At 36.7% G+C, this 27,725-nt stretch overlaps 1 protein-coding gene across 1 annotated transcript; it reads right to left on the reverse strand.

Moving 5' to 3' along the window:
* Window positions 1-1,460: 1,460 nt before the first annotated feature.
* LOC306887347 (diacylglycerol O-acyltransferase 1-like) lies at window positions 1,461-16,899 on the reverse strand. The gene is made up of 17 exons (XM_079445006.1): window positions 16,408-16,899; window positions 15,445-15,532; window positions 13,618-13,658; window positions 10,822-10,907; window positions 10,359-10,411; window positions 9,660-9,765; window positions 8,253-8,381; window positions 7,034-7,105; window positions 6,774-6,877; window positions 6,345-6,383; window positions 6,217-6,258; window positions 6,080-6,124; window positions 5,833-5,945; window positions 5,539-5,604; window positions 5,262-5,349; window positions 2,585-2,647; window positions 1,461-2,456 (listed from the first exon to the last, which is right to left on the reverse strand). The coding sequence occupies exons 1-17, from the start codon at window positions 16,617-16,619 to the stop codon at window positions 2,292-2,294; spliced, it is 1,512 nt and encodes a 503-aa protein (XP_079301132.1). The 5' UTR covers window positions 16,620-16,899; the 3' UTR covers window positions 1,461-2,291.
* Window positions 16,900-27,725: the final 10,826 nt, after the last annotated feature.

The raw sequence follows: 27,725 nt of genomic DNA on the forward strand, positions 1-27,725 counted from the left end.
AATTTGTTTTCATGCCTACACCACACCTTTAAATATAATAGCCCCTTATACATAACAGGCACTGAATGGATTCAAAAACAGATAAGCACTCTTATTAAAGGATAAGTGTCAGGACCCAGTGTCTGGTTTGATTATAGAAAGATAAAAGATTGCGGGTGGTTTAAAACTATAGTGCTTTATTTTTAACCACTGTATTGTCTGTCAGAATTACACTGTGAGTGAACGGCTTGAAAACAGGCCAATTATCTGCTTAGTGCTGAAATATACCATAAAACATATAGCTGAACACTGGGTACCTGTTTCAGAGCGGATAAACGTCATCTCCTCCCTGTTGGATAATACATCAATGTCATGCGTCTTCTGTTTCTTTTCTCATGCAGTTACATCAGAAGTGACAGTGCAGTCAGTGCCCTGCAAATGACCCGCACACTCCTCAAATCATCTTAACAAAGACGAGAATAAAACACTTATAGAATATATAAGAATATAGACATGAACAGTCCAACAAGCAATCAAACATTTATTACATTATTATAACTACTGTTCAAAAGTTTGGGATAGGTAAGGTTTTTAAAAATGCTTACCAAGGTAATTATTTGATCAAAAATAAAACAGAAAATGTATGAAATATACTACAAATATATTTTAAAATGTAATTCTGTGATGACAAATCAGAATTTTCAGCAGCATTATTTCAGTCTTCATGATTATTCTTCAGAAATCATTTTTATTAATGTATATTAATAAGGTTGAAAACTGCTTAATATTTGTGCTGCTTAATAGGCCTATTTTTGTGAAAACAGATTTGATGAATAGAAATGTCAAAATAACTATTTGTTTGAAATAATCAATTTATAACAAATGTATTTACTGTCACTTTTTTCCGATTGAATCTGACCTTGCTGAATGGAAATAATTTCTTTAAAAAAAAACTAAACAAAAAACTACTTGCTGACCCCCAACTTTTGAACGGTATAGCCTTCCTGCATTAGCTACGCTTATTATATAAGCTAGTGGATTTTAGCCGAAATTGGGGATGTTTTAAACTTGATATTAGTCTTTTAACTAAATAAACAGTGACATACAGCATTGATTTTCTGTGCCGTAATCATTCTTCGGCTGTTCCAATCTTTTCTATGTACTGCAATGTTTACTAAACAGATCGCAGGCGAAGCGCTATCAGCCTATATTAGAAAGCACGAGTTCCTGAAGTGCGTCTGTGCTTCTGCAGCACACGATACAATATGACCCATGGCTTATCTCTAAAGCCATTTATCACAAACTTGCACTGATTGTGAGGATCTGGCACCCTCATCATGCGAGGACAAATTGCCCTGGAAGGGTCTGATCTGTGAAAAATAACACACTGCGAGATTACAATGCATCCGGTTCTCTCTAGTGAATACAATTATGCTTGATAAATGCCTCCACAAAAACAAATAACGGTTCCACACTCGCATCGTTTGCAGGGTTGTTTATTGTCAACACTTGCCACAAGGTGGCGCACTCTTGATGAAGGAGGTCCCATAATGCCGATAACGGAGCGCAGATGGCATCTCAACGCTTTGTACAACAGTTTAGATACATAATGCAATTAAAAATGATTGTAACAAATAAAATATCGATTAAATACGGACATAACATACTTTGGATTTAACAAACATTTTCTCTCGTATCCCTTTGCAAAAAAAACAACAACAAAAACATAGCCATAAAGCGTCTGCCCACATATTGGTTTAAAAATAGATTAAATTACACCTTTCTGTCTTCTACATACTCTCCTTGCATATTGTATCAATTTACTAGCATTTAATTTAAAAACAAAAACCCAACAACATATATTTATACAATAATAAAAGTCCAGCATGTCCAGTTAAAGGAGTTTTCACAATATTTGAACTAAATGCATATGTTAAAATGCTAAAAAAAAAGGTGACAGAACGGTCCTACTAGTGATGCATGTAACACACCCTAAGAAAAATAGTGTTTCATTTAGTGAAGTTAAAATGAGCACTTGACACCTGTAGAGTCACAGTCAGAAGCTTAAAGAGTCTTGTGCAATTCTACTGGCAGTTCTAGGCAAGATTTGCATAGACTGGCTGTTGTAATTGTTCAAAAAGTTTAAACGTAGCCTAGAGCTACGAGTTTATTTGAAGACTATGGAAACCTGACTGCAGGGATGCTTCAAATTGTATCAGTGTACTCCCACTAGTACCTCTGAAATATGTAGAAGTCTTACAGCAATATTTTGAAGTTTAGCCGCTCAGCAGAGTCCATAATCAACAGTGTGATTACAAAGATTCGGCGATCGTTGGGTCATCCTGGCAGTGGGTGACATAGTAGTCATGAACATACATCAGTACTGCGATGGGTTGACCAATAATGAGTGAGAGCCACACAGCAGCGTTTCCATAATTACCACGAAGAAACCTGGCCACAAACCATGCCAGTGGGAGCTGAAACAAAGATTTTAAAAGTAAACTGTAAACAAGGCACTGACAGAAAAAAGATAGATTAGATGATTTTCACAAAAATACACATTTTAAGTTTAAGAAAATAAATGCTTTTATGTAAAACGTCATACCTGTGCCATCATGCCCATAAATGCCCACAGTCTGAACATCCTGAGAGGGACACTGACCAGGTACTGCAGACAGAGATATTTACCCATATTAAACACATTAGGACTAAGTTTTGTGCATTTTTTACATTTTAACATTTGTGCATTTTAAACCTGCAGTTAATTCACTGAAGTAGTGAGTCACCTGCTTGCTATAGTTCATTATTCAGAATGAGTCTCGTGTTTAACAGAGTCTGATTCAATAAATGACTCATTGACTTTAAATTAAAATTCTATCATTATTTACTCACCCTCACTGCAAGGCAAAGCTGTATTTGTTTTAGTCAAACACAAAAGTAATAATATTTAAAGATTCAACAACAGGTCCTTTTAGAGTTGAACAGGCCCTGGTCACAAAGAACTGTCACTGTATGGCAAGAATTGCATAAGAATTCTTTCAAAATGCCTCCTTTGTGCTTGACGGAAAATATAACGGCAAACAAGTTCTCTCTGTCAGGTTACATGAATCTAGTGTCTCTTAATTCCCAGTAGGAAACACAGAATCACAACACAAAATGTGGATTAATTACTGAAGCTTTGATCACTGTGTCCTTAAACTAGGTGCTTAACCTCTAGTTAACTCCAGGGGTCTAGAAACACTGACCTTCCTATTACCCCTCACTAGATCAGGGCTAGATCACACCCTCAGCACATCAGCTCTAAATAAATAAGCCCTTTTTAAAATTTCAGTGTATCTTTACAGCTCCGGTTTTAGATATTCGTGAGACGAAACTTCACTCTCCATCTGAGCTTTCGAAGTCATTACTGTGATCCAGGGTCCGGTTCTGAGGCATCCTGTGAAGGTCAATGTTTTTTAATAAGACTGTTAAGAATACTATCTGCCTGCACCTGCGGATTGGACACATCTTCCTCCTTTATTCCTCCCTCTCTCTCCCTTCCCCCAGCTCAGCTCACAGCTTATCACAGAGAACAGCAGCCTGATAGGAGCCTGTTCTTCCTCTTCCTCATCCCTCCGTTCTGACCTTCATCTCCTCTGAAGAACGGTGGCTACCAGCCAAATGCCGTGCACCTGCTTCTGAGTCAGGGAAATGAGACGACTGCCTCAGGAGTGGAGAACATCTAGAATTTTACAAATGATTCTAGAATACACAGCTGCTTCCTGCAACGCCCAAAGAGACCAAAGAGTTTTTATTTTTTAGTACATTTATGTTCACTTTTTTTTTGCCATGTTGGAAGTGAAGTGTACTATTACGACGTTAAAATACTCTCTTACTAAACTTTATTTCCCAGATGCGTATCTCAGTGAGATTTTTTTTAGAAATAGAAATGAACACTTTTATTCAGCAATGAAACATTAAGTTGATCATAAGTGACAGTGAAGACATTTATAATGTTACAAAAGGTTTCTATTAAATCAAATGTCTATTTATCAAAGAATCCTAAAAGCATGGTACAAAAATAAGCAGCGCAACAGTTTAATATTTATTATATTGAGGAAAACTGATAAAAAAAGGATCATGTGACACTGAAGAACGGCTGTTGAAAATTCAGCTTTTCCATCACATGAATAAATAACATTGTTAGGTATTAAAATAATGAATTATTTTCATGTTATGGATAATAACTGGAAAATGGCTGATATTAAAATGCGATGATGTTTTGTCTAATAAAATTAAAACAAATAAAATAAATTCAGTTGTTTTTAATGCTATAAGGGTTTTTACATTTTTTTAACACGATTACATTTAACAGTGTTGTTAAACAGTGTTTTTGAAAAGGAAAAAAAAAAAAAAAACACTTCATGTGAGCTTTTGATATTGTATTTCTTCTACCACGCTACAATCCAACCCGCTCCCTAAGGTCGCAAAACTCTGGACTTTTGGTAGTACCTAGGATAGCATAGTCCACTAAAGGAGGTAGAGCTTTTTCACATTTGGCTCCCAAACTCTGGAATAGCCTTCCTGATAACGTTCGGGGTTCAGACACACTATCTCTGTTTAAATCTAGATTAAAGACATCTCTTTAGCCAAGCATTCACATAATGCATCTTATAATCATGTACTGCAGTTATATCTGATCAAATGTACATTATTATTATTATTCTTTAGCTTGGGTTGAACAAATCATTTTTGCTTAGATGGAACAGCAGCTACACTAATTATGTCTCTATTTGTTTCTCTGTTTCTGGTAACTAGGAATGACAGAAGCTTCAGTCTGGATTTAACCCTTAAATGATCTGAGATGACCGAACACCTGAGAAAAGATAATGCCAACCCCTCAGAGGACGCCAATGCTCAGACAACATACAGAATTACCAAATTTTGCCATAAGTTAAATATATTAAGGTTCTGCAATATATAAATATATTGTGGAAACTTAATTTCCTGTAGAGCTGCTTTCCAACGATTTGTATCGTAAAAAGCTCTATACAAATAAACTTGAACATTTTGTTAGTTCATGTTTCATTAGTATTTTAATAGTATTAACCAAAGTAATATTCCGTATGAAAAAACACTAGCTTCTAAAATATCGCAGTGTTTCACTATTGCTCATGAAAAAATAGCACATTTCTAAAATGAGAATAATTCACACAGGTTTTTACCTTGCTCAGACTGTTAACTTTCATTTGCCACGACCCGACAGAATATTTAAAACAGCGTGTGATTTATGCACATCTCACCTCGTGAAAAAAAGCAGAGGCGAAAAACACCGCTGATTGGCTCAGTAACTTGCCAGCACCTCTTCTCAGCAAAGGCTTGTAAAAGTGCCTTTGAAAACAGGAGAGAGAAGCACATAAACTCACAGTCAGTGTGAACTGTAAATAACCATATATTTCTTGTGGACAGATCACATTATAGTCTCTCTTCATTATAGTCTCTGTGAGTTTTACTGTGTCATATTTCATCTCGCCTCCCAACAGCTGTCAGCGGTCTCTTTCAAAACCTTCATTCACTCACCGGAGACACCACTTGTGCACAGGAATATTCCAGTTTTGCCAGAAGTATGTTATTGTCTCGGAGTTCCTAAAAGAAACACAGTGTCACAATCCATCTGAGACTTAAAATAAAAACGCCACATATGAAATGGAAATGGAAAAGGCAGAGGTGGCACATATAAACTAGACTGACGGCATTTAAAGCCCATCAAATGCAGCATGGTGTGGAAGTGGAACCTCTAGCCACTCAAATAAAGCTTTGTTTAAAAAAAAAAAAAAAAAAAAAAAAAAAATAATAACTATAAAGATCACTCACCACCAGTCATGGTAGAATTCCCGATCTCCAAACCTCAACAGCTCAGCCACAAGATTCATCGAGGAATGGAAAAACCAGTAGAAGAAAATCAACCAGATGAAATGGTTGGGCACCTAGTATAAAAATCAGTATTCATTCCATGACTCGTTTTTTTGCTTCATATCCTCCGTCAGATTTGAGAAAAAATCTGAACACAGGTTTACGTTTCTATTCTGAGGAGGAATTTAGTGAAATTAGTTTTACTTACTGCCAGTCTAAGCAGACGCTCTGTCATTCTACTGTAGTCCATTTCCTGCAAAATAAAACCAGTTTCACAGAATTAAATAAAGCGTTTCTTCTTAAGGCACTGGAAAAAAACCCAGAAGATAAAGCACATGAACAAACCTGCAATGGCTTCATTGAACTTCGAATGATTGGCACCATCCACTGAAAGAACATTAGATATGAAATATGTCTCAAAGACATGACAATTGCAGGTGTGGTATGATTACAAAATGCACTGTGATGCTCACCTGCTGCGTTAAACCAACCAATAACTGCGTGAGGAGCAACTGCAACAGACAAACAAAACAGATTTTGATTTCTCACTAAATATAAAACACAAATATTAAAGCGGTTTACAGAAGTGTGTGTGTATGTGTGTGTGAATTAAATGTGTAATTTGCAACAGCTACAACTGGAAGTAATGTTCTAACAAGAAGCACTTTCATAAATAAAAATTACCCTCATATATTCCTGCCATGGCTCCCGGCAGTTGTTTGCAAACAATAAGCTAATTCCCATGATTTATTGCCATTTGCAGATTTAGGCAAGAATGCAATATTCACAAAATAAACAAGGGATAATATACTGTGAACAAATCTGGTAGTACAAGTTATCAATGTAATGATGAGCAACAACTGTCAATACTGTCAAGAAATATGTCTAAGCCAATAGCCTACCATCTCAAAGAGCCTCCTGAGCAGAAATCCCATTCGGATGGATTCGGAGCGGGGAAAATTAAGCTCATAGCACAGGGTTGGAGCAAAAACAAAATAATACATACCTGAAAAACACAAGTCAAAATACTAACTACAAGTTCTAAGGTCATTTGAAGCCCTAGTATTTGACACTGCTGGAATTGTTGTTAGATATCATGAAAATAAAACCAAATCTGATTGGAAATAAACATGTGGTGACTGGAATGTAAGGCACAGCTTACCCCTGAGAGAGAGATTTCCTGGGTAAGACACATGTGACTGCATAGCGCTGGATACAGATGGAGATGATGGACCTAAACAACACAGAAACGGTCAAGAGATAAACAAATCTACTTTTGAAGTCATTTAAACCTGATGTTCAGCTAAAGAATGAGGTCACTGCAACTCACACCGCCCAATCACAAAGCATTTAATGCAAACATATCAAACTGTCGACCAAACAACAAGGACATCACTAAAATGATTATAATTTATCTCGTAACCAGTCCCTCCAGAACTTTGCAACCTTGCAATGGCAAGAATTAAAGGGACTGTCCACCCAGTCATCAGTTACTTAACCTCATGTCATTCTCATGCCTTTCATTTTGTGGAACGTAAATTAAGATATTTTGAAGAATGTTCGTAACCAAACAGTTTACAGTAGTCACTGACTTCCATAGTATTTTTGGAAGTAAATGATTATTGTCATCTGTTCATTTACCAACATTCTTCAAAATATCTTTTGTTTTCAGCAGAAGAACAAAACTCCTACAGGTTTGGAACAACATGAGGGTGAGTAAATGTTGACAGCAATTTCATTTTTGGGTGAACTACCTTGCATTGTTGTCTTATTTCAGGATTTTTGTTAAGTGTTGAATGTTAAGCTGAGGGGGAATCTGTGTCTACCACTATTCTGCAGAATTATGAAGATTTTTATACTGCCACTAATTGCCTTGTGCATTTTATTACATAAACACATGATTATTGGTAGGTTTTCACTGCAAAACACAAAAATGCTGTAAATATAACCACGATTTTTGAGAAAAGGTACAGAAAATTCTGTTATTTTGGACTTCAAAAATCTGAAAAAGGTCTTGTGAAATCCTGATGGGACTGTTTAACTTACGAACAACCGGTTAAATTTTAGTTATTAACATCTTAAAACAAGATTCTTTTGCGTAGCATTTTTAATCAGCTTTTTTCAGTGCAAACAGGAAATCATTCATTGATTATTATTAATTGAACAATTTTTATGGATGGGGGCCCCCTAATTACGGTACCAGGGCCAGATCAATGTCCGTATTGCTGCATAGTGTTTATTGTATTGTAAACTAGTCTTATAATAGCCAACAGGGGGCGCCAAAAATTACATCTCAGTCACTACATAGCAATATATAAGTATTTCATAATTTTCATACGGCTGCACATAATGTTTGATAAGAGGTGGATGTATGTACTCACATGAAAGAGATCTGGAGAGGCTGCGTGCCTTCGCTTGCGTTCTCTCTCTGCACCACCTGTTAACATCCTTATAAGAGTACAGTTTCAAAAATAGGATGGTGTAGACTCCCAACGCAAACGCCCCTCCAACTGCATAAAGAGGACACAATAACAGAAAACTGCGATTGGAAAAACACTTTCGGCATAAACAGAACTCACTTGTTCCTTTCAATACCTGAATATAGAAGGAATACAAGAGGTTTGTAACGCAAATGCACTTCAATCACAACAACGCAGCATGCCCCTTTCAATGGTTCATAACTCATAGTCACGTGACCCCAGCACGTCCAGACTCATAGCCCATCACCACTGTAGCGTACACAGACCTGGCTCACACTCATTTGCTCCCTCTACCTCCGTTTTATCAATAGCAGCCATATGCTGGGTGGAAATGGTCCATGCAGGGGTTCTGGAGTGCGTCTATGCCCCAGAGAGATGGTCTCAAGGGCTGTAGGACCAGCAGTGGCCCTGACGGCCCCTGAAATGACCTGGCTGTCTGGTACCGGAGCAGTGTGTGCGGTACTAGGCTGACAGATGGCGACACATTTTCGCCTCCCGTGGTGCAAACAGATGAGAGTGGACAGAAGAGCCAGTGAAAGTTGTGGTATGGAGAAGAGGAAGTGAGGGAATACATTTTCTAGTAAAATGCATCCACACATTGGTCACTGAATTTAGGTTTTGGTATTTGAAATAACTATGTATATCAGTCTATCACTAATGAGGACACAATCTACTGCTTGAGCACCACTGATAACCATTAGACTGTAGCTCGAATCCAATAACATGTTTACTGCTATATCTTCTATTGTGAATAAAAATACAATTCACATGCCAGCTGAGCCCATGAGATCTGAATGCTGGTATAAAGGTAGATTAATTCAGTCTGTAAATCATAATTTGGTTGTGTCATTTCTGCAAAGCTGGATCACATAACATTATAGTCAACATTAATGCAACAAACAAAAGCTGTTTTTGTGCCGATGACTGTCTAGAAAAACAAGTATGACAGAGTAAATTAATACATTAGTTATGCACTGATATTACATAAAAAAAGTAATATTTAAAAATGTCATAATTATAATACAGCTTTTTATAATTTATAATATACATATATACTTGAGAATTAAATAATTGTTGTTTTGGCCAGAAACCAATACATTGATGATATTTGAATTATACACTATTTTGTCAATAAATACATAAATAAAACACTAAAAAGCACAATCAATCTTATCAGTCATTTAAAATATATACAATTAAATTTATAGTACAAATTCAGCATTTTTTGTAAATAATAAAACACCAAATATTATAATTGACAGTATTTTATATACATATATAAAATGCATGTATAACCTACAATCTCACCTGGTGTAATAGATGGCAGCTTCAACACAACAACCATCGGAAAACACAAGATGATTGTTAAATTAAAGATGTAGATCAGCAGGCCGACCTTTTCACTGATCAACCCCTGGAAAACATGAGGAAACATTTAACAGCATAGTACATGTTCAACAATACAGACATAAAACATGTCTGATAACACACTCAGACCAAACAACACAATCACAGCCAAGAACACCATGAAGCACTAAAATCACAAAACACAGATATTTACATAACATAATCAGGCAAATGAACAGAATCAATATTAAAATTTGAGAAATCTCAACATAGTGACAAAGACACATTAGTAGAATATAACAATTTGCATTTGGAGCATATAAAAATGCATCTCCACTCTACACTTTATTTTTATGCAAGTCTTCACACATCACAACATCAGCAAAATGCCTGAACTGTTTATAAGTTAATTCAGTTTCAATTCAGCCAGTTGAGTAAATGTGCTGATACTTTGCAAGCTCTCTAAAATATGCCAGGCTTTTTAAAATGCAATGAATCAAATTGGCGCTCTAAATTGAACTCTTCACAACCCCTCAATGTAATTCCAAATGCCAAATTATAGTGTGTGAAGTGACAAAACCCCTATATTTTTATGACAATGGCTTTATTCATTAGGATAAACTGATTCAATGTAGAAATGTGAATGGCTTTTGAACTCACCATGGCTAGTTTCCTCTCGGTGTACAATGCCACAAGAATAAAAACATTAGAAACTGCAAGCAAAGAAATGTTATGTCAAAAATTATCCTATTTCTAAAAATAAAAGCAGTTGCAGTAATAAAAGCATTTTTGCAGGGTGTAATGAAAGGGTCAAAATTGTACCCTCAGGATGAGGCTTACAACAGGGCAGACGGCCAGCACACACACACAAACACAATCACAGCAAGCATACATTGAACAAATCACACCAGCTGCTACAAACAAGATAAAATCATGTTGCACTATAAAGATTGAGAGTTAAAAAGCAATTACACATTTCTGTCTTTGATAGGGAGTATTCTGACAATCTGCATATCAAATGAGTGACGGGAGTGTCGTCTACCAGTTTAATTTTAATAATGTCCCTGTCTGGACTACAAAAGAAAAGGCTAAACTGGGAAACATCTTCCCTTAAAATACATACCAATGACCAGGCATGCAGCAGGCCAGCTATAAGGGTCCTTGAGGAACAATGACACCACTTGAATGGGATCCACCAAAATGCCATACCTACAACACAAAGAATGGCTGTGAATTACAAAGCAGATGTCTTTCCCAAACCATTGCATATCAGACACATGTTTTTATTCCTGTATTGGTCTCCTGATCTAAACCACTGATTATTTGCGGCAGTTTTTGTGAGCAGCTGTATATATGCATACAGTACTGTCTGCAAGCAGCAGTGTGCAACATGATGACAGCATATGGTTCTCCCAGCATGGGGTTCAGTGTTTCATTCCACTCAGGGAGAGGAAGGCCTGTACACTTATCAAACAAACCCTATATACTCATCTTCATGACACTCAAAACACAGAGAGAGCTGAACTGCAGAGAATGTGTTTTAACACTTTTGTGTCCATTCGACACTTGCTCAGTGGGATGCTTGAGATAAAGGTCAGTTGTTTGAGAACGTTTCAGGACCACATTCTGCTGTTCCTATTCTTGCAGACACTTTGAACTCCAGAGCAACGCATGACAGAAGAATTAATATATATATATATATATATATATATATATATATATATATATATATATATATATATATATATATATATATATATATATATATATATATATATATATATATGGTGCCCATCAAACACAGTGGCTGATAAATGAAGCCTTTTTTTATTATTTTAACTAAAAAGAACCTTTCTATATACATATGAACAGTGTTGGGGGTAACGCATTACAAGTAACGCGAGCTACGTAATCAGATTACTTTTTTTCAAGTAACTAGTAAAGTAACGCATTATTTAATTTACAAGAATATATCTGAGCTACTTTGTTTTCCATTTATTGACTGACAAGTCTCCTGTCCCCATGTTGGGAGAAATCGGAAGTACAGAGGCGTTGTGCGCTGTGTGAACAATGTTAATTCTAATGTAAATGTGCATTAATTCATCTCACTCGCAAAAAAACTGATTTATTATTCATCAAAATGAATTAAAATAGTGAAATGCAAACTCAGAATATGACGCAAACCTGCAATAATTAAATGTTAAATAACAAATGTATCTATTTTATTAACCGATGTCTTTGCTGCTGACCTTTGATGACCCAGTTCAACCATACTAATAAGCAAAAATGACTTTAGATAAACTAACAATTGTTCTTCATTGTTTTTCCAAGTGCTGAAGAGTGTTGAACCTTCTCCTGCGTTCTACTGTATAGACGTGAATTTACTTTTCCTTCAACCGGAGGTTTATTCATTACACTTTTTGGTGTGAAAGGGCTTTTATATTTGCTATAAATAGAACTTCTTACATTAAAAACAACCAAGCCCTGCTCATATTTAAAAAGTAACACAAAAGTAACGTAGCACATTACTTTCTATAAAAAGTAACGTAATTAGTTACTTTTTTAGGGAGTAACGCAATTTTGTAATTCATTACTTTTAAAAGTAACTTTCCTCAACACTGCATATGAAAAATATACAGTGCCCTTCAAATGTAATGGAACAATAAAGACAAAATTGCTCTGTTGGCTGTGGAGTCAAGACATTTACAAATATGAATGAGACAAAACTACAGAAGGTCACATTTTATTATTGGGGGATTCAACACACAAGACGTTTTACCAGCTAAGAAGATCAGCACTTTTAGAGTTTCATCCCCCCCTGTCTGAGGGGAGCATACGTATTGGAACAGTTGCATCACAGGTCTTTCTAAGTGATCAGCTCTGTCCTGTTGCATTAATTCTTCAGATATATATTCAGTCTCATATTCATCTTTTAATCATATTTGCAGATGTCTTGACTCCACAGCCAACAGAGCAATATTTTATTTACCGTTCCAATACTTATGGAGGGGACTGTATGTATATAATTGTGTGGAATTTAATTTACAAAATATTGAATACATTTAGAAAATTTATATGAAATACCAAATACTCTCTAAACCCTGGCACATATAGGCCTATACGTGCTGTCAAATGATTAATCACATGCAAAATAAAAGTTTTTGTTTACATATGTGTGTGTACTGTGTATATTTATTATGTTTATTCCATGGTCTGTCTGAATACTGGATTCTGATTGGCTGGCAGGTATGCAGTAAAACTGCTTTGGGACGGGTGGTTCTTTGCCTCCACGTCGTGCATTTAAAATGTTTTACTGCACGGCAAACCGTTGATTATCTCTTACATATACAAATACACACACACACACACAAAATACATTTAGAAAATATTTACATGTGTTAAAATCTTTATATTCATAATTTTGATTATATATAAATATTTAATATATAAACATAACATTTTTCTTATATACACATGCATGTGCATTTATATATAATAAATATACACAGTACACACATTATGTAAACAAAAACTTATTTTGAATGCGATTAATCGTTTGACAGCACATATATACACACACACACACACACACATTAGATAGACTTAACTGCTAGAAAAAAAGCTAGGGACTTGGTTCAATCCAACGGCTTTTGATTGGCTAGAGGAAAATATGAATGCAAGCTTGCAGTCGATTGTAAGACAGGTGTGGGTTTTAAGTGGTCTAAATGACTGGAGAAGTCCTGCATACATGATCAGAGAGGAGACTGAGCTGTGACAGTTTGTTTAAAAAAAAGGTTCAAATAAAAAATAAATTAAACGTGCATGGATGAATCCTTAATTTTTTCCAGACTTTAAGCATTCAAACTTTGTGTTTTGGCTGTTTCACAAGAAACTGTATGCATATTGTATTCGTTCATACCTGAGAAGATTTTCCAAGAACAGACGTGCATTGCTCAAAACCTGAAAAAGACCAGAGACACACATTCATGAAGAAAAATGAAAACCAATGCAAAATTACATCACTAAGACTAGCTATACATGTCAGAACTACTAGAATAAAATCCGCCAAAGATCCTCATTCACTGTCTGTACACAGTTTGCAGAGATATTGAAATTCATGTCCATACATCTATACAGAAGACAGACACATTTATTCATATGTATAGAATGAGAGAGAACAATGGAGAAGAGGAAGAAAATGCAAATGCAAGCAGAGCTGTACCAATGGAATATGAAAGAGAAAAGTCTGGCTGAAAAAATTTGCAGAGGACAAAATAGAGTCATCTCAAAGGTCACATTAACAGTATGTTGAAAAGCGTGAATGCATTCTTCACAGTTTTGAAGACAAGGACTTGGCTGGCTGTCCTCCATGTTCAGCTAGTGTTTAGACAGACAAGCTGTTTTGGGCCGTTTATTTTTAGGCATCACTTGGCATTAAGTGCGTCTCCATAAATAGACACACTGATCAACGATTCTTCACATGCCACATGACTGCCACACACCATCCGACGTTACTTAAAATGTGTCATTGCAATACAATTCTGTCACTAGTGTGGGTTTTCCTCTGTTAAAATTAAGTCCATTTAAAGAATAGTTCACAATTTAAATTTGCTCAAAATGTATTCACCCTCAGGTCATCCAAGATGTAGATGAGTTTATTTTTTCCATCGGAACGGATATGGAGAAATTTAACCTTATATCACTTGCTCATCAATGGATCCTGTGCAGTGAATGGGAGCCGTCAGAATGAGAGACAAAACAACTGATAAAATCATTCAAATAATCCGCAGCGCATCTACAAGACTTCAGCCCATATATGAACATCTTTTAATGTGAAAAGCTGCATGTTTGCAAGAAACAAGTTTAACTTAATAAAATAGAATTCCTCCATCTATTATATTGCCTTTTCATCCAGAAAGCACAGATCAAGCACAGTTTACAAACCAAAACGGTCTAAAGCTGTTCTAAACAAATACGTCAGTTGATTTTGATGCGAAAGGACAAGAGGGAACTTTCTCACTTGAAGCAGCATTATTATAGATTTTTGACTCATATTTTAGCCAGAAGCAACAGTTTAAAGTTAAAATGTTGGATTTGTTTCTTACAAAAGAGTTTTCACTTCACAAGATGTTAATTTATGGACTGAAGTCGTGTGGATTGTGATGTTTTTATCAGTTGTCTGGACTCTAATTTTGATGGCACCCATTCACTACAGAGGATCCATTGGTGAGCAAGTGATGTAATGCTAAATTTCTCCAAATATGTATATTTTCAGCAAATTTTCTCTTTGTCAATTAACTATTCCTGTAAGTAGTTTGAGAGTTCAAAGTCCAAAAGAAAGTGCAAAGTCCAAAAGAAAGTGCAAAGTCCAAAAGAAGATATTTGAGCTTCTATAAGGTCTAATGCATCTACTTCATTATAGACACACGACTCACATACGTTATATGAACACAGTATACACTCAGAAACAACACATTTAAATTATCCAATGATCAGACAATGGACGTCTGAGCAACAAGTTGGCTTCTTTTAAACTACAACATGATATAACCTCCTTTAAGCTCTGTAACCGCCTTACGTAAGAGGCAGTAAAAATGATTAGTACTACTAAACTTTGGAAGCACCTCTGAGTGAGAGGGAATGTTTACAACCCACACTGATATTTGTGACACAGTTTAACTAGAATAATGAGTAGGCAAGTTGTAGCATGCAGTGCAGCAGAGATCAGTAACTGTTTCAGACTCACCAGCATTACCACACACCAGTTCAGGATGCCTCTGTAATTTTTGAAGCCGCTTGCAGAACTCAACATTGACTCCTGCAACTTGTGACAACTAAGGAGGGAAAAAAGAAGGACATTAAAAAACAAACAATAATGATTAAAGTGTATACGGTGTTAAACGATTGCTTTATCTTATGGATAAAGTAACTTGTATATTAGTATGAAATTCATAAAATATAACAAAACTAAAAGACTCTAAATAGACCTTTAGAGCCCTCCTTTTTTTGTTTATTGCAAAACCTACACTTAAATAGTGGGCAGATTTCTTTGCAGAATTATGGGTATTGTATTTTTTAACCAGGAATACATATGTTAAGATGAGCACTTAAAAATGAGATATTGAATATTGTGGTCTGATGACTTTAACAAAAGCATATTAGTTTGATCAACAACCTAGTAGCTCACAGTATGTGTAAATCAGGAGTGCCCAACCCTGTTCCTGGATCGACTGTCCTGCAAAGTTTAGCTCAAACGCTAGTCAAACACACCTGCCTTTAATTTTCATGCGATCCGACCTTAATTAGTTGCTTCAGGTGTGTTTGATTGTTTATTTATTTTTAACAACAGTCAATTCTTAATTTATTCCATTCAATTCCCCAATAACCCCCAACATGTGCTTACATCCCTAATATATTATATATATATATATATATATATAGCTACTTTTTTTTTTTTTATTACGTAGCTAAGAATAAGGAAATCATCGCACATATTATTTTCTGTTTTGTTCAATGGAATAGTTATTCAGTAACAGTAAAGTAAGTGAAATGATGGGGTAAAAAGGGGTTAAATGTCCTGCACTGTGCCACATACTGTACACGCTCACAGGCGAAACCTGCCCCTGCCCTGTCTCTTTGCAGTGACCATATATCTTTGTCAACAACAAGCTACGTTTTTTATGACGTCCTGACGTACACTATATCTCACCTCATTTTGTCGTAGCGATCGCATTTTTGTTTGCTGGCTTCGTTTAGCTGAAAGTTTTTGGTGAAGGACTCTCGCGCCTTGGGTCCGCTCTTGAGATCACTGTCTGCTGCGGTCGCGCCGTTTCTGAGTTTCACAGTCTCGCTCTTAGCGCTCGTGATGGTCGCGCGTCTACGATTCCGTGCGATGGGCCCAAAATCATCCTTGTCAATCATGATTCCAGCAAATTTACAGCAAGCCTTCAGCAAACAAATGAAGCAAGCCGAGTCCACGCAGGAGTCTCATTTGGCTCAGCGACCGGAAAAACAAGCTTTTGCTCAAAGCCCCAGTTTTGCAAGCACTTAGGCTGACGCAAGATTTGTAATAATGCTGTTTGACTCAAATGAATGTTCGTGGACTTTAGCACGTTTGTTAAAAACACGAGTCTCTGGGAGGTTTACGACTTTCCCCTGGATCTAGTTCCGCGTTCATTCTGGCATCTAAAAGGACTCGTCTAAGCCAATAGGAGTTAGTAGTGTATAATAGTGTAACTCTAAGCTGCCATAAAGGTCATGTTGTGATATTTCATAAAAACATGACCTTTATAAATAATATAAAGAATAAGTTGAACAAAAAAAAGAAAAATTCTGTTATAGTTTACAGTGTTGAAACTTGTATGACTTTCTTTTGTGGAAAAGAGATGTAATGGACTCAGTCCCCATTCACTTCAACTGGGTCTTTCTTCCATACAGTGAAAGTAAATGGTGACTGTCATCCAGTCTAGCAGCAAAGTTTGTTTCACAGAAGAAAGAAAGGGTTTGGAACAATGTTGACGAGTAAATGGTAAAACAATATTTTGTGGTTGAACTGTTCCTTTAAACATTTTAACCATAGTTTCACCATAAATTATTGCCCTTTTACTGCATAATGTCTAATTACATATAGGATCTTCAAGCAGTATTCATTTTTCTTTAATAATCTTCCTGTTAAAAAATATTGTATTTTTTAAGGTACCAAATTCCAAGTACCACAGTTTTCTAATATTATAATATTTTTACTATTGAACCTGAGTAAATGTGGTATTCTGGAAACCACAGTAACTTTCTGTAATGCTTGAAATTTAGGATTTTGTGTGATTCCAAAATATGTTATTCCCAGTTTATTCCAGGAGTTACGAAAACGGGTGCAAATAAGCTCGAAAATGTGCAGTGTGCATGCAGGCAATCGTTATCCGTCAAGTTTTTGACTTCAAACAGCTTTACTAAGATGCTCAGTGCTCATCGAGGCAGAACATTTCAGCTTCCCTCTTATCAAAGTTGCAAAGTAAACTACAAGAAAACAGTCTGCAGTAAATCAGAGTTCAAACATGAACCTGAGAAAGACATTTTGGAAACAACATTTTGGATGCTGTGCTGTGCAGTGCAGCTCAAACTCTTGCGTGCAGCCATCAAGTATTTGGTGTATAAACCTAGGTTATTTTTTTGATTCCAGTGCATCTAAAATTTAAAGAAAAACGCGCTTAATTAATAATTGATCATTTTATGTCAGTAGCATCTGTGTAAGTTCACAAGCTCAAACTCTGGCCGTGGCAAAATGTGACTTTAGAATTCATATGCCTGCATTTGTTCTCTGCTCTCTCAGTAAAGATACTGCCACTTGTTTCACTTGGCTGCGAGCCCCCGGATGAAATAGGTGCCCGAGAAAGATTAATTCTATACATTTCAGTGGCAGGTTGATTGTATTTTATGCCTGGCCACATGACTTGTGACCCTCTCTTCTGTCAGGGCTGTCAGAGCAAGCTGGCAGAGGCGTTTGGTTGTGTAGGCCTGAGGTGAGGAGGTATGTGCCCGGCTGCGAGCATGTCCTTGGTTTTGTAATGAAGTTGTGAGGCTGAAATCACTCACTCTTGTGTGGCGTAGTGGCACGTCATGTTTTATCACAGGGATGCCACATTTACTCAGTCATTAGGGACCGAAAGCTAGTTTATCTCAGTTGCGATCCAGGCAGACTGATAGACAATTCACGGGTGGCACGCGTGTCAGCACTTTTGCAGTTAAGTCAAGGACTTGACTCCCAATATCGCTGTCATTCTCTATACGTCTCTGTCTTTCTTACGCTTGCTCGCTCTCACGTATAATCTGACAGGTTGACAAATTATGAGATTAACAAGTCATTATACCACCCACAAAAGATGACTTGATGATGACTTGCTTTATTCTGTGGAACTCAAGAGAAATGTTTTTGAGGAGAATTCTTCAAAGTATCTTATTGTTCCACAACTTTCCACAATTTTTATTCTTTTTGGTGAATTATTCCTGTATTCAAATAGGAAAAACAATTGAGATTTTAAAGAAAACACTTTTTTTGTTTTCTTTCCTCCGAGTTCATCACATCCACAAGTATCTGGTTGCCAAAATACACACACACACACACACACACACACACACACGCACATTTGTGCACAAGCTCTCTCAGGCATACTTTGTCTTCATCGCTCATGGTGTACGCCCTGTTGATGTTTGTTTAATTAAAAACTGATAATTGTGTTGTCACAGTTTGTGTTTTGTTGAGCAGAGATGAGATGGACAGGTCTCTAGGCAGAGAAGCATGTTGCCTCATGAATAGTAATACGCATTCTGTTTATCCAGCTACAACATACAGATCCGCTTATTCCACCTGAGGCCCTCACCACTACTTAACTTCCAGAATTTTAAGCAAATGGTGACCCACTACAACAGAATCAAAATAGAATCTCTTTTCATGCTGGTAATTACATGTTATTTGCTAATTTTAGAGCTCCAAATTAGAGGGTTCCACATTTGGTCAGTTTGGTTGAGGTCTTTGAGTTCATCTTAGAGTTTTGCCTGGCAACAATATATATGAGTATGGAGTTGCGTTGTCTGCTTAATCATGAAGTAGGATTTAAATATATTTCAAAGGTCACCTAAATAATCAAATGAGTAACTCAACCAAAGTATGTTATATGATTTTTTCCTCATCATAATGGCATGTGTTGCCTTTTGTGATGTGAATGTTACCTTTATGACTTAGTGGTTAGACATTGAGCTGTGGAGCTGACGTGGGTGCTGCCAGTTCGATTCTGGCATGCCACATTTCAGAATCCCGTTCCACTTCTTCACTCCATCACTTCCTGTTCTGTCTTCCCTTCTGAATATATAAATAAATAGATAAAAACTAAAGTAGCTTCTTCTGTACTATCGTGCGTGTTTGTCAAAATTTTCTGACATTGAACAGAAAATCTTACTCTCACAATCTGTTGCCCCAGTTTAACATGTTGAGTTAAAGTTTAAACGTTGAGGCAAATGAGCACACTGAGCAGTTAATTTAAGGTATTCATTTGTGTCTTAATTCATTAGCTAAATCATGAAATTAGTGAGTCCTTTCCTTGTTTTTTTTGGGTTTTTTTGGCATACAGTGCATGCTTTCTAATACCACATTTGCTGAAACTGCCAGATAGAGATAATTAATTCAGACATTTTAAATGAAAATTTCATCATCAGCTCGTTATTTTTAATAGATTTCATTCGTCTGTCATTCATGCAACTTTTAATACATAATGCAAATAAAGGGAGAAATGTGAAGATTTATGAACAAAAATAAGTCTTTCCACCTCTCTTTCTGTCTATTTGTGAAAGGTAATCTATAATGCATATGCCTTGGCTATGGCTGCATATTGTCTTACAAAGGCAGCTCAAAGTGCTCTGTTCAGCGGAAAGGCTAGCACATGCTGACAGATGCTGCAGGAACCTGCAGGAGCATACACCCATACATACACACATACACACTGGAGGAGTGAGATAAAGATGCATTGCTCAACGGAGAGAGGGATTACACAGCTGAGCACGACTGATTCAGACCGAATCATTCAAAGCCCAGAGAAGCCATACAGATCGCCCTAGACCAGTGAGGTAGATGGATAGAATGGAAGAAACAGAGAGTGAGATGATAGGGTTTTGCTCATGAAAACAATGACACGATAAAGATGAATTTATGATGCAGTCAACCAAGGGCCAGAGTTGCCTCGATAGCCCCTGCTGGTAGAAGCCATAACACACTGCAAGCTCTTTATACATAGTGTTTTATACATCATTTCAGTAAACCAAAAGTCTCAATGACTCAATATATAGTCAGTTAGAATTGTCTAGTTTTGCTCCACCAACAAAACATTTGCAAGCTGAATGTGCATCTGTGAGCAACGTGTTACATGTTGAACCAGTGTGTTTTAACAAATCGCTTGAGTGAATGATTCAGTGACTCATTCTTGATTTGTTCTTGAATAAATAACACTGCATTCCATTCTGAAGGAATTCCTATGCCATAAACCCTTCAAAGTGTTTACCCTCAAAAGGAAGAAATAGGGTTGCAAAAACTGTTCTTTTGGAAACCACTTCTGCATCATCTTGCCCAGTCTTAAGGAGGTGCTGTCATCATACATTTAAAACTGTGCAAACAGTCATGGCAGTTAAGTGTCCATCAATTGTACTCTTCAAAATCATTAATTCTGAAGAGCCCTTTGAAGTTGTCAGTTTTAAGCACTTCGGTTTTGGAATAACCCTTCAATAGGGTGACCATGGTTGTTTTGACTCTGAAGTGCCCTTCAGAGGCAGATTTATCCCATTTGCAATGCAGGCGTAAGTGTTTAAACTAATCAGTTAAGTGAATAAACCAAAGATTAATCCCTGAATGAATTATTCACTCACACATTGACTCACTCATATATATGACCACTTAACTCCACTTATTGGTGTATAAATGTAAAGGTGTGCTCCATTAACAAGATTTCTTATGCAAGAACAGATTATAGACCATAGCGTAGCAATTTATGAAGCACAGACAAAGCAGCTTTCTTTTGGTGAACGTGGTGGATTTACTTGAACATAAGTGAAATCTGCACAAGGAACTATTGCACCCTCACACAAAACTCCCAATCGCATGGATTCTTGTTGAAATTATGAGAATAGGTAACGCAGCAGACTGGACCCAGTTCCAAGTGGGTGGGGCAATTCCAAAATGGGTGCAACTATCCTTCCAAATTGGTTGAATGGAAGGTCCATAACTAACCCTACCCCTAAACTTAACCAAGTATTGGTCTCTGCGGGAAAGTAATGGGAGTTACCAGATCGGTGGGCAAGGCCAAAACAGAGGGGCATTTTCGACCATGTTACCTGATTGTCTGACGTCATAGTGACGGGTAGGTTTAGGGCTGGGGTTATGTTAGGGGGGATAATTTTCTTTGCATAATTTAGAAACACCCAACAGTTTGAAAACACCCAGAAAGTCAGAAATGCCCACTTTTGCTTTGCAGAGACCTCAATCTCAATTTAACGGCTATAATTTGAATGTCTCCGCCTACACGCAGCATAAGTTCCTCGCACTTGGAAGTCTTCGGGCTGCAGTGACATATACTTTGAAATTACTGGATTTTGCAGAGCAGTGGTAGCTAAATGTGACAGCACCTTAACTTGCAGGAAGAGTAATTGAAAAATCACCAAAATGAAATGCACAGACTAATGTCTGGAATGCTACAGTCAAATTCAAGGAAATTAACTATAACTGTCAATCTAGTATAGCTGCTGTTTTGCCAGTGACGAATAGCTTTCCCCTGGTATTACATACCTCTTTGTGACCAACAACTCTAGTTTATGAAACCAGAAACTTTGTTGTTAATGCATCTCGAAGAGTGTCTGCTAATATGAAAGTCCTAGCGATATTGCCGTTGTCTCCAGCAGATGGCAATGTTTAGAGTGTCATCACTTCTCCCCCACAGCGCACTCAAAAGCCTGTAAAGCCATTGTGATGCAACAATGCCTTGGCTTGCCTGCCTCCATTCTACTCTGTTATATCCAAACACTGCCTGTCAGCACCCAGATTGAATTTGGACATCTCATTTCCAGCCTGGGGAAAATGTGTTTTTACAAGGTCAACAATAGGCAGAGTGAAAAAGAGAGAGAGGGATGAAAGATACAAGCAAGAAAATTTCTGCAGTTCAGAGCAATCAATATCTCCTCCTCTCTCACGTGGGAGTTACTGTATACTATGAAACTATCCCGTATCTCAGGGGCTCACACACATATGCCGGTACATGAAAGGCGGTCCTATTGTTCTTTGGTTTCCGAGGGGGAGTGCTTTGTGTTTTTGCAGGGGGTGGAGGGCGGGGAGGGTTTTATTGTTTGTGATAAATATGGTATGTCTCCTTAGTGATTATATGCTTGCCTAATTCTATATAAATCACGCACACGTTCAAACTTGAAGGGATCTGCTACAACTTTAGAAACAATGTGTATGTGTGTTTATCTTGAAAAAACACCATGAACAAAGCTTTAACCTCTCTCTCCACCTCTTAATGTGGGCCAAGTGAACAGATCAAAGTAGAAGACTACCTCTAGAGGTTCTCTCTCTCTCTCTCTCTCTCTCTCTCTCTCTCTCTCTCTCTCACTCACTCACTCACAGATACTGAACCCCCTACTGATTCCATGAAACCCTCCCTGCACTTTTCCTCCCTACAGTCACCGTCACACTCTCCCTCTGTTCAAGTAAGATTACTCACAGCAATTTCTACAGTTTCTTTGTTTTAGTCATAGTTTTTGAAGTTAAAATTTCAAGTCAGATAAAATTATTTTTTGTCAGTTTTACTCAAATGTAATGTTACAATATCGTGCAATCATGCTTTAATTACTATTGTCACTAGCACTTGAAGTTCACCTGTGGAGTCGTCATTTTGTGTAGGTAAAAATTTTAATATGTACACTACTGTTCAAAAGTTTGGGGTTGGAGAGATTGTTTTATGTTTTTTAAAGGAATATCTTATGCTAGCTGCATTTATTTGATAAAGTAATATTTTGAAATATAATGAAAATTTGGAAAATATCTGTTTGCTATTTGCTAGTTTGTTTAAAGGGGTCATATGATGCGATTTTCATGTTTCCCTTTGTCTTTGGAGTGTTACAAGCTGTTTGTGCATATAGAAGATTTGAAAATTTGCAAAGATTAAAGTCTCAAACGCAAATTCTATATATTCTATATAAAAGTTAAGACTCTGCCACGCCTTCCTAAAACGGCTCATTCAAACGCCCCCACATGTCTAAGTCACGGAGTGGGAAGATTTGCATAACACCGCCCAAACATATATGCAATGATAGAAGGCATAACTTCTATTCTCGCTGTAGTATTGTTGTTGCCACCACCATGTCGTGGAGATGCTGTGTGTTTCGTTGTGAAAGCGAAAGTACTTTGTTTGGCCCTCCAGATGAGTACACGACTAGAAATCAGTGGTTAAGTTATATTTACAACACTGTTCCAGAACAGTTCAATACAAATATTCAAGTGTGTGCAGCACCTTTTACGGAGGACTATTTCCTTAACCTGGGAGAGCCTACAATGCGAACACTATGAATGGCTGTGATGTGAACACTATAAAGTGGGGTAAATTCAACGTCGCAAGGACAGTCAGGTGATTCTGACTCGGCCATGTGAGTCATTATAATAAGTAATTATGTCCTCACTGAATGCAACAAATGCTTTGTTTATAGTGGGTTTTATTATTTTATTCTTGTCGCGCTAGGACACCGCATCACATGGTAAGGGGCGTAACCATTACATGCTTGAGGTATTTGGCCAATCACAACGCACTGGATAGCTGGTCAATCAGAGCACACCTCGCTTCTCAGAACTATGAGCTTTGTAAAAATCGGTGCGTTTCAGAAAGGCGGAGCATAGAGGAGCAACAATAATGTACAGCATGTGGAAAATAATGTGTTTTTTGAACCTCGAACCACGTAAACAGATTGCATTATACCAAATACACAAAATAATGTTCTTTTTAGCAACATCATATGACCCCTTTAATTTATTCCTGTGATGGCAAAGCTGAATTTCCGAAATATTATACTCAGTTTTAAGTGTGACATGTTCCTTCAGAAATCATTTTAATATGCTGATTTGATGCTTAAGAAACAATTCTTATTTTTCATCACTGTTGAAAAATATTTGAGTATTTGTCGAATATTTTTGTGAAAACCTTCTTTTTTTTTTTTTCTTCTTCCCACCATATTTTTTTAGGGTTTAAGATGAATGGAAAATTTAAAAGAACAGCATTTATTGGAATTTTTTTTTTTTGAACAATGTAAAAGTCTTTAAGTCAGTTTAATCCTTGCTGAATAAAAATATTAACGAATGCAAGGGGTGGAGTGAAAGTTATTGTATGTGATTTATATATTACGAGGACAGTTTAAAAAAAAGATAAAATAAAGAAATGATGTGCATATATTTTTTTTATATAAGAAATACTGCAATTTACAATATGCAAAAAAAAAAAAAAGTAATCTTTGGTGACTTTAAAAATAGAGCCTACAATATTTGCAAGGTCCCTTTAAGTTATTTTGTAGTGCTTAAACGTTCCCTGTTAGCTAAATCCTTTATGATCAAATAATCAGTTACCCCTAACATAGAAACTCACACTGACACCCATCAGTCACATTATCAAGGGCGCCAAGATCTTTTGGTGTGAAAGTGAATTATTACACTGAATGACATTCATGATGCGTGACATGGAATCAGGTTATTGTTTTAAGTGAAAAATGCATTCTATCCTCAATGTATTACAGTGCTTACAGTCAAGGTTAAAGAATATGCGAATATCCTTTCCTTGGAGTTGTACTTCACAACGCCCACCGCTCTCATCTCATTATCTAAATGACAGGTCTGGGAGAGGGAGAGTGCTTTGACTCGAACACTTCTTTAGTGCTGGCTTATAATCAGCAGTGACACTCGTTATCTAAAATCACCTCTGTCATCATATGAGTGTCTTTCAATTCTGATGGGATAATCGTTGCCAATGACCATCAGTTTGAGTGTCATGTTAAATACCTGCTGCTTCATGTTCTGTTATCTCTCTCTCACACACACACACACACACACACACACACACACACACACACACCTGCTCAGTCAGGGCCTACAAAGGGTGGTATGCGAGATACTGGGCAAATAGCCAAACTGAAATAGCCGGTACAGCAGCAGAACTTTTCTTGGCTCATAAGATCCAGGACATGGTTCGACATCACTTAAATTCAACATAAAATCAAAATCGACCTTTTAATGTATCTTGTGTTATTGTTAATGAATCGTTAGTGTATGTTATTCCAGAGAAATAAAAGATTTTGTCTTAGTCATCTTTAATTCTAAGGGACGCTTTGTTTATAATTTCTATACACTTTATGTTCTTCTATACACACTTACTCAAATTAAATGAAATTTATTTTCTGAATTGATATTCATCAAAATGTTATTTCACCATACATGTATGTATATTATATAATATTATACGGATTTAAAAAAATGCTAATTCATCATTACCACTAATTTTGCACATTTGTTCATAAATTAAATTTTTTTCCATGAATGAATACAATTAGCCTACATATCTATAAACAATTCCATTTATTTATAACTAAAACAGTTCTGAATGAATGAATAAATGATAGATAGATAATGCCACCATCTATACAAAGTAAATAGTTTACTGCATTTCTACTGTGGTACCAAAAGGCAACAGGGCTATTTTTCAACAAATTGTATATAATAAAAACAGTACATAGTCAGTTTTTTTTTTTTTTGGTAATTAACTTTTTTTAGTTTTTTTTTTTTACTGATTTCAACAGTGCAGTTTGTTGTAGTTTCTCTATAGTTAAAAATTGAAAGATAATATGTTGCCATATACCAACACAAACAATTTTACTTTGAATTAAATATTGTTAACCAATAGCCAAATAGCGATTATAATTTTAGCAACTTTGCATTTTGCCCTACATTTTTTTTTTGCATCCTGTTTAATTCAGCTAGATGTCAGATTACAGAAGTAAAATGGGTTGGAGACGATTCATGCTGACTTTAAAGTCTGTAGAACCCAGACAATTTAATTAATAAATTAAATTAAATTATGCATTTCCCTTTTCCATTACATGTGTCATGATTTGATGCTTTTCTGCAATTCCACAATCCTGCCTAGCAGCACCTGTAGTGCTTTAAAAAGGCATCACCATGAAAGTCTCCACATGCTGAGATAAAAGTGAGAGCTCCTTTAGGCTTTGAGAACACTCAGACTGTATAACAGGACTGCTTTGTGCAACAGTGAGGCTTTTCTGACATGTCTTTCTCTTCTTGGACGCTAAAAGTGCCAGTCTACTTTGGGGAACCGTTTATCTGCTTGCAGTGGGAACTAAACGAAGTGTGCTGGCTTAAATTATATGTGAGCATGTACTGTACAGTATATGTAAAAAAGTGTTAAATGCAGTGGGTAACAACCAAAAGCAGCGAACAGAAGGTTGTGGGTTCAAACTCCCTGCAGGGCTTCTCATCATGCTGACGCTTGTTCTAATGTCCCTGCCCTTCGTTTGACCATTGGCGGAGCGTTGGGGAAGGCACTTAACCCTGGGATACTACGGGGGAAGCTACATTATGGGACTTAGCATAATGGCCTTCAAAAAACCTTCCTTGTATAAACCTATTTAAAAACCAAGAACGATTAACAAATAACCTGAACAGAGAGGACAAAAGGTAAATCCTTTCTGGTCAACACACTGCAAAATTTCCATTAATGTAATCTAGAAGGAAACCGATAGAAATGAGGTTTTGCGCAGCAGAGCATCACACAGCCTCATGGGAACAAGTTAAATCAGTTCAGAGGCAGTGAAACCTAAAGCAGCCATACTGATAACCTCCTGTACCGCCAACAGGCTTCCATCTTGTATAATACATCCTTTGTCTTAAATTTGTGGAGTTTCGGATTCCTTATGTCATTTACACAATCGTTCAAAGAACAGTCTGTTAGTCATTGTTTCTGTACACTCCAGCACTCTGTCTTCCTCACGAAAAACATCCTAATGTTTTATTCCAGCTTTCAAACAGGTGCTGATTCATGGGGTCTGAAGGAGGCAGCGTTGTGGACCCATCGATCGGTCCTCTCATCAGTCTGGATTGGGCATGGCCAATTGGCCAAGAGCTCTCTGATTGATTCCTATAATTAATAGACGGTTTCTCCAAGAGCTTTCCCAGGGCAAATTAAATGGCTGTCAGCACTGGCTTAACTCAGAAATCAGGCAACAGTATTTTAGAGTGTTAATGTGGAATGAATGTCAGGTCTATGAAATTAAATGAAAATAAACAGGTGTCCCACTAGGGAAATACTCTGAATTATTAAAATCTCTGTCTCATTACATCCGAGCTCTTTATATGGGTTGAACACACTGATTGTCGGGAGAGGGCTCTATTGACTTTTACATATCATTATGCTAAGAGTGTGTGATGTGAAAAAGAATTGGGTG

Source organism: Barbus barbus (genome assembly GCF_936440315.1).
Source record: "Barbus barbus genome assembly, chromosome: 21".
Lineage (NCBI taxonomy): Eukaryota > Metazoa > Chordata > Actinopteri > Cypriniformes > Cyprinidae > Barbus > Barbus barbus.

What these genes read in the sequence shown, in the direction of transcription:
- LOC306887347 (XM_079445006.1), bottom strand. Translation starts at nt 16,619, where the DNA reads ATGATTGACAAGGATGATTTTGGGCCCATCGCACGGAATCGTAGACGC. An exon ending in CCGAGAGGAAACTAGCCATG is followed by an intron (nt 9,766 to 10,358) that starts GTGAGTTCAAAA and finishes CATGTTTTCCAG; the next exon opens with GGGTTGATCAGTGAAAAGGT. An exon ending in TCAGGAGGCTCTTTGAGATG is followed by an intron (nt 6,384 to 6,773) that starts GTAGGCTATTGG and finishes TGTCTGTTGCAG; the next exon opens with TTGCTCCTCACGCAGTTATT.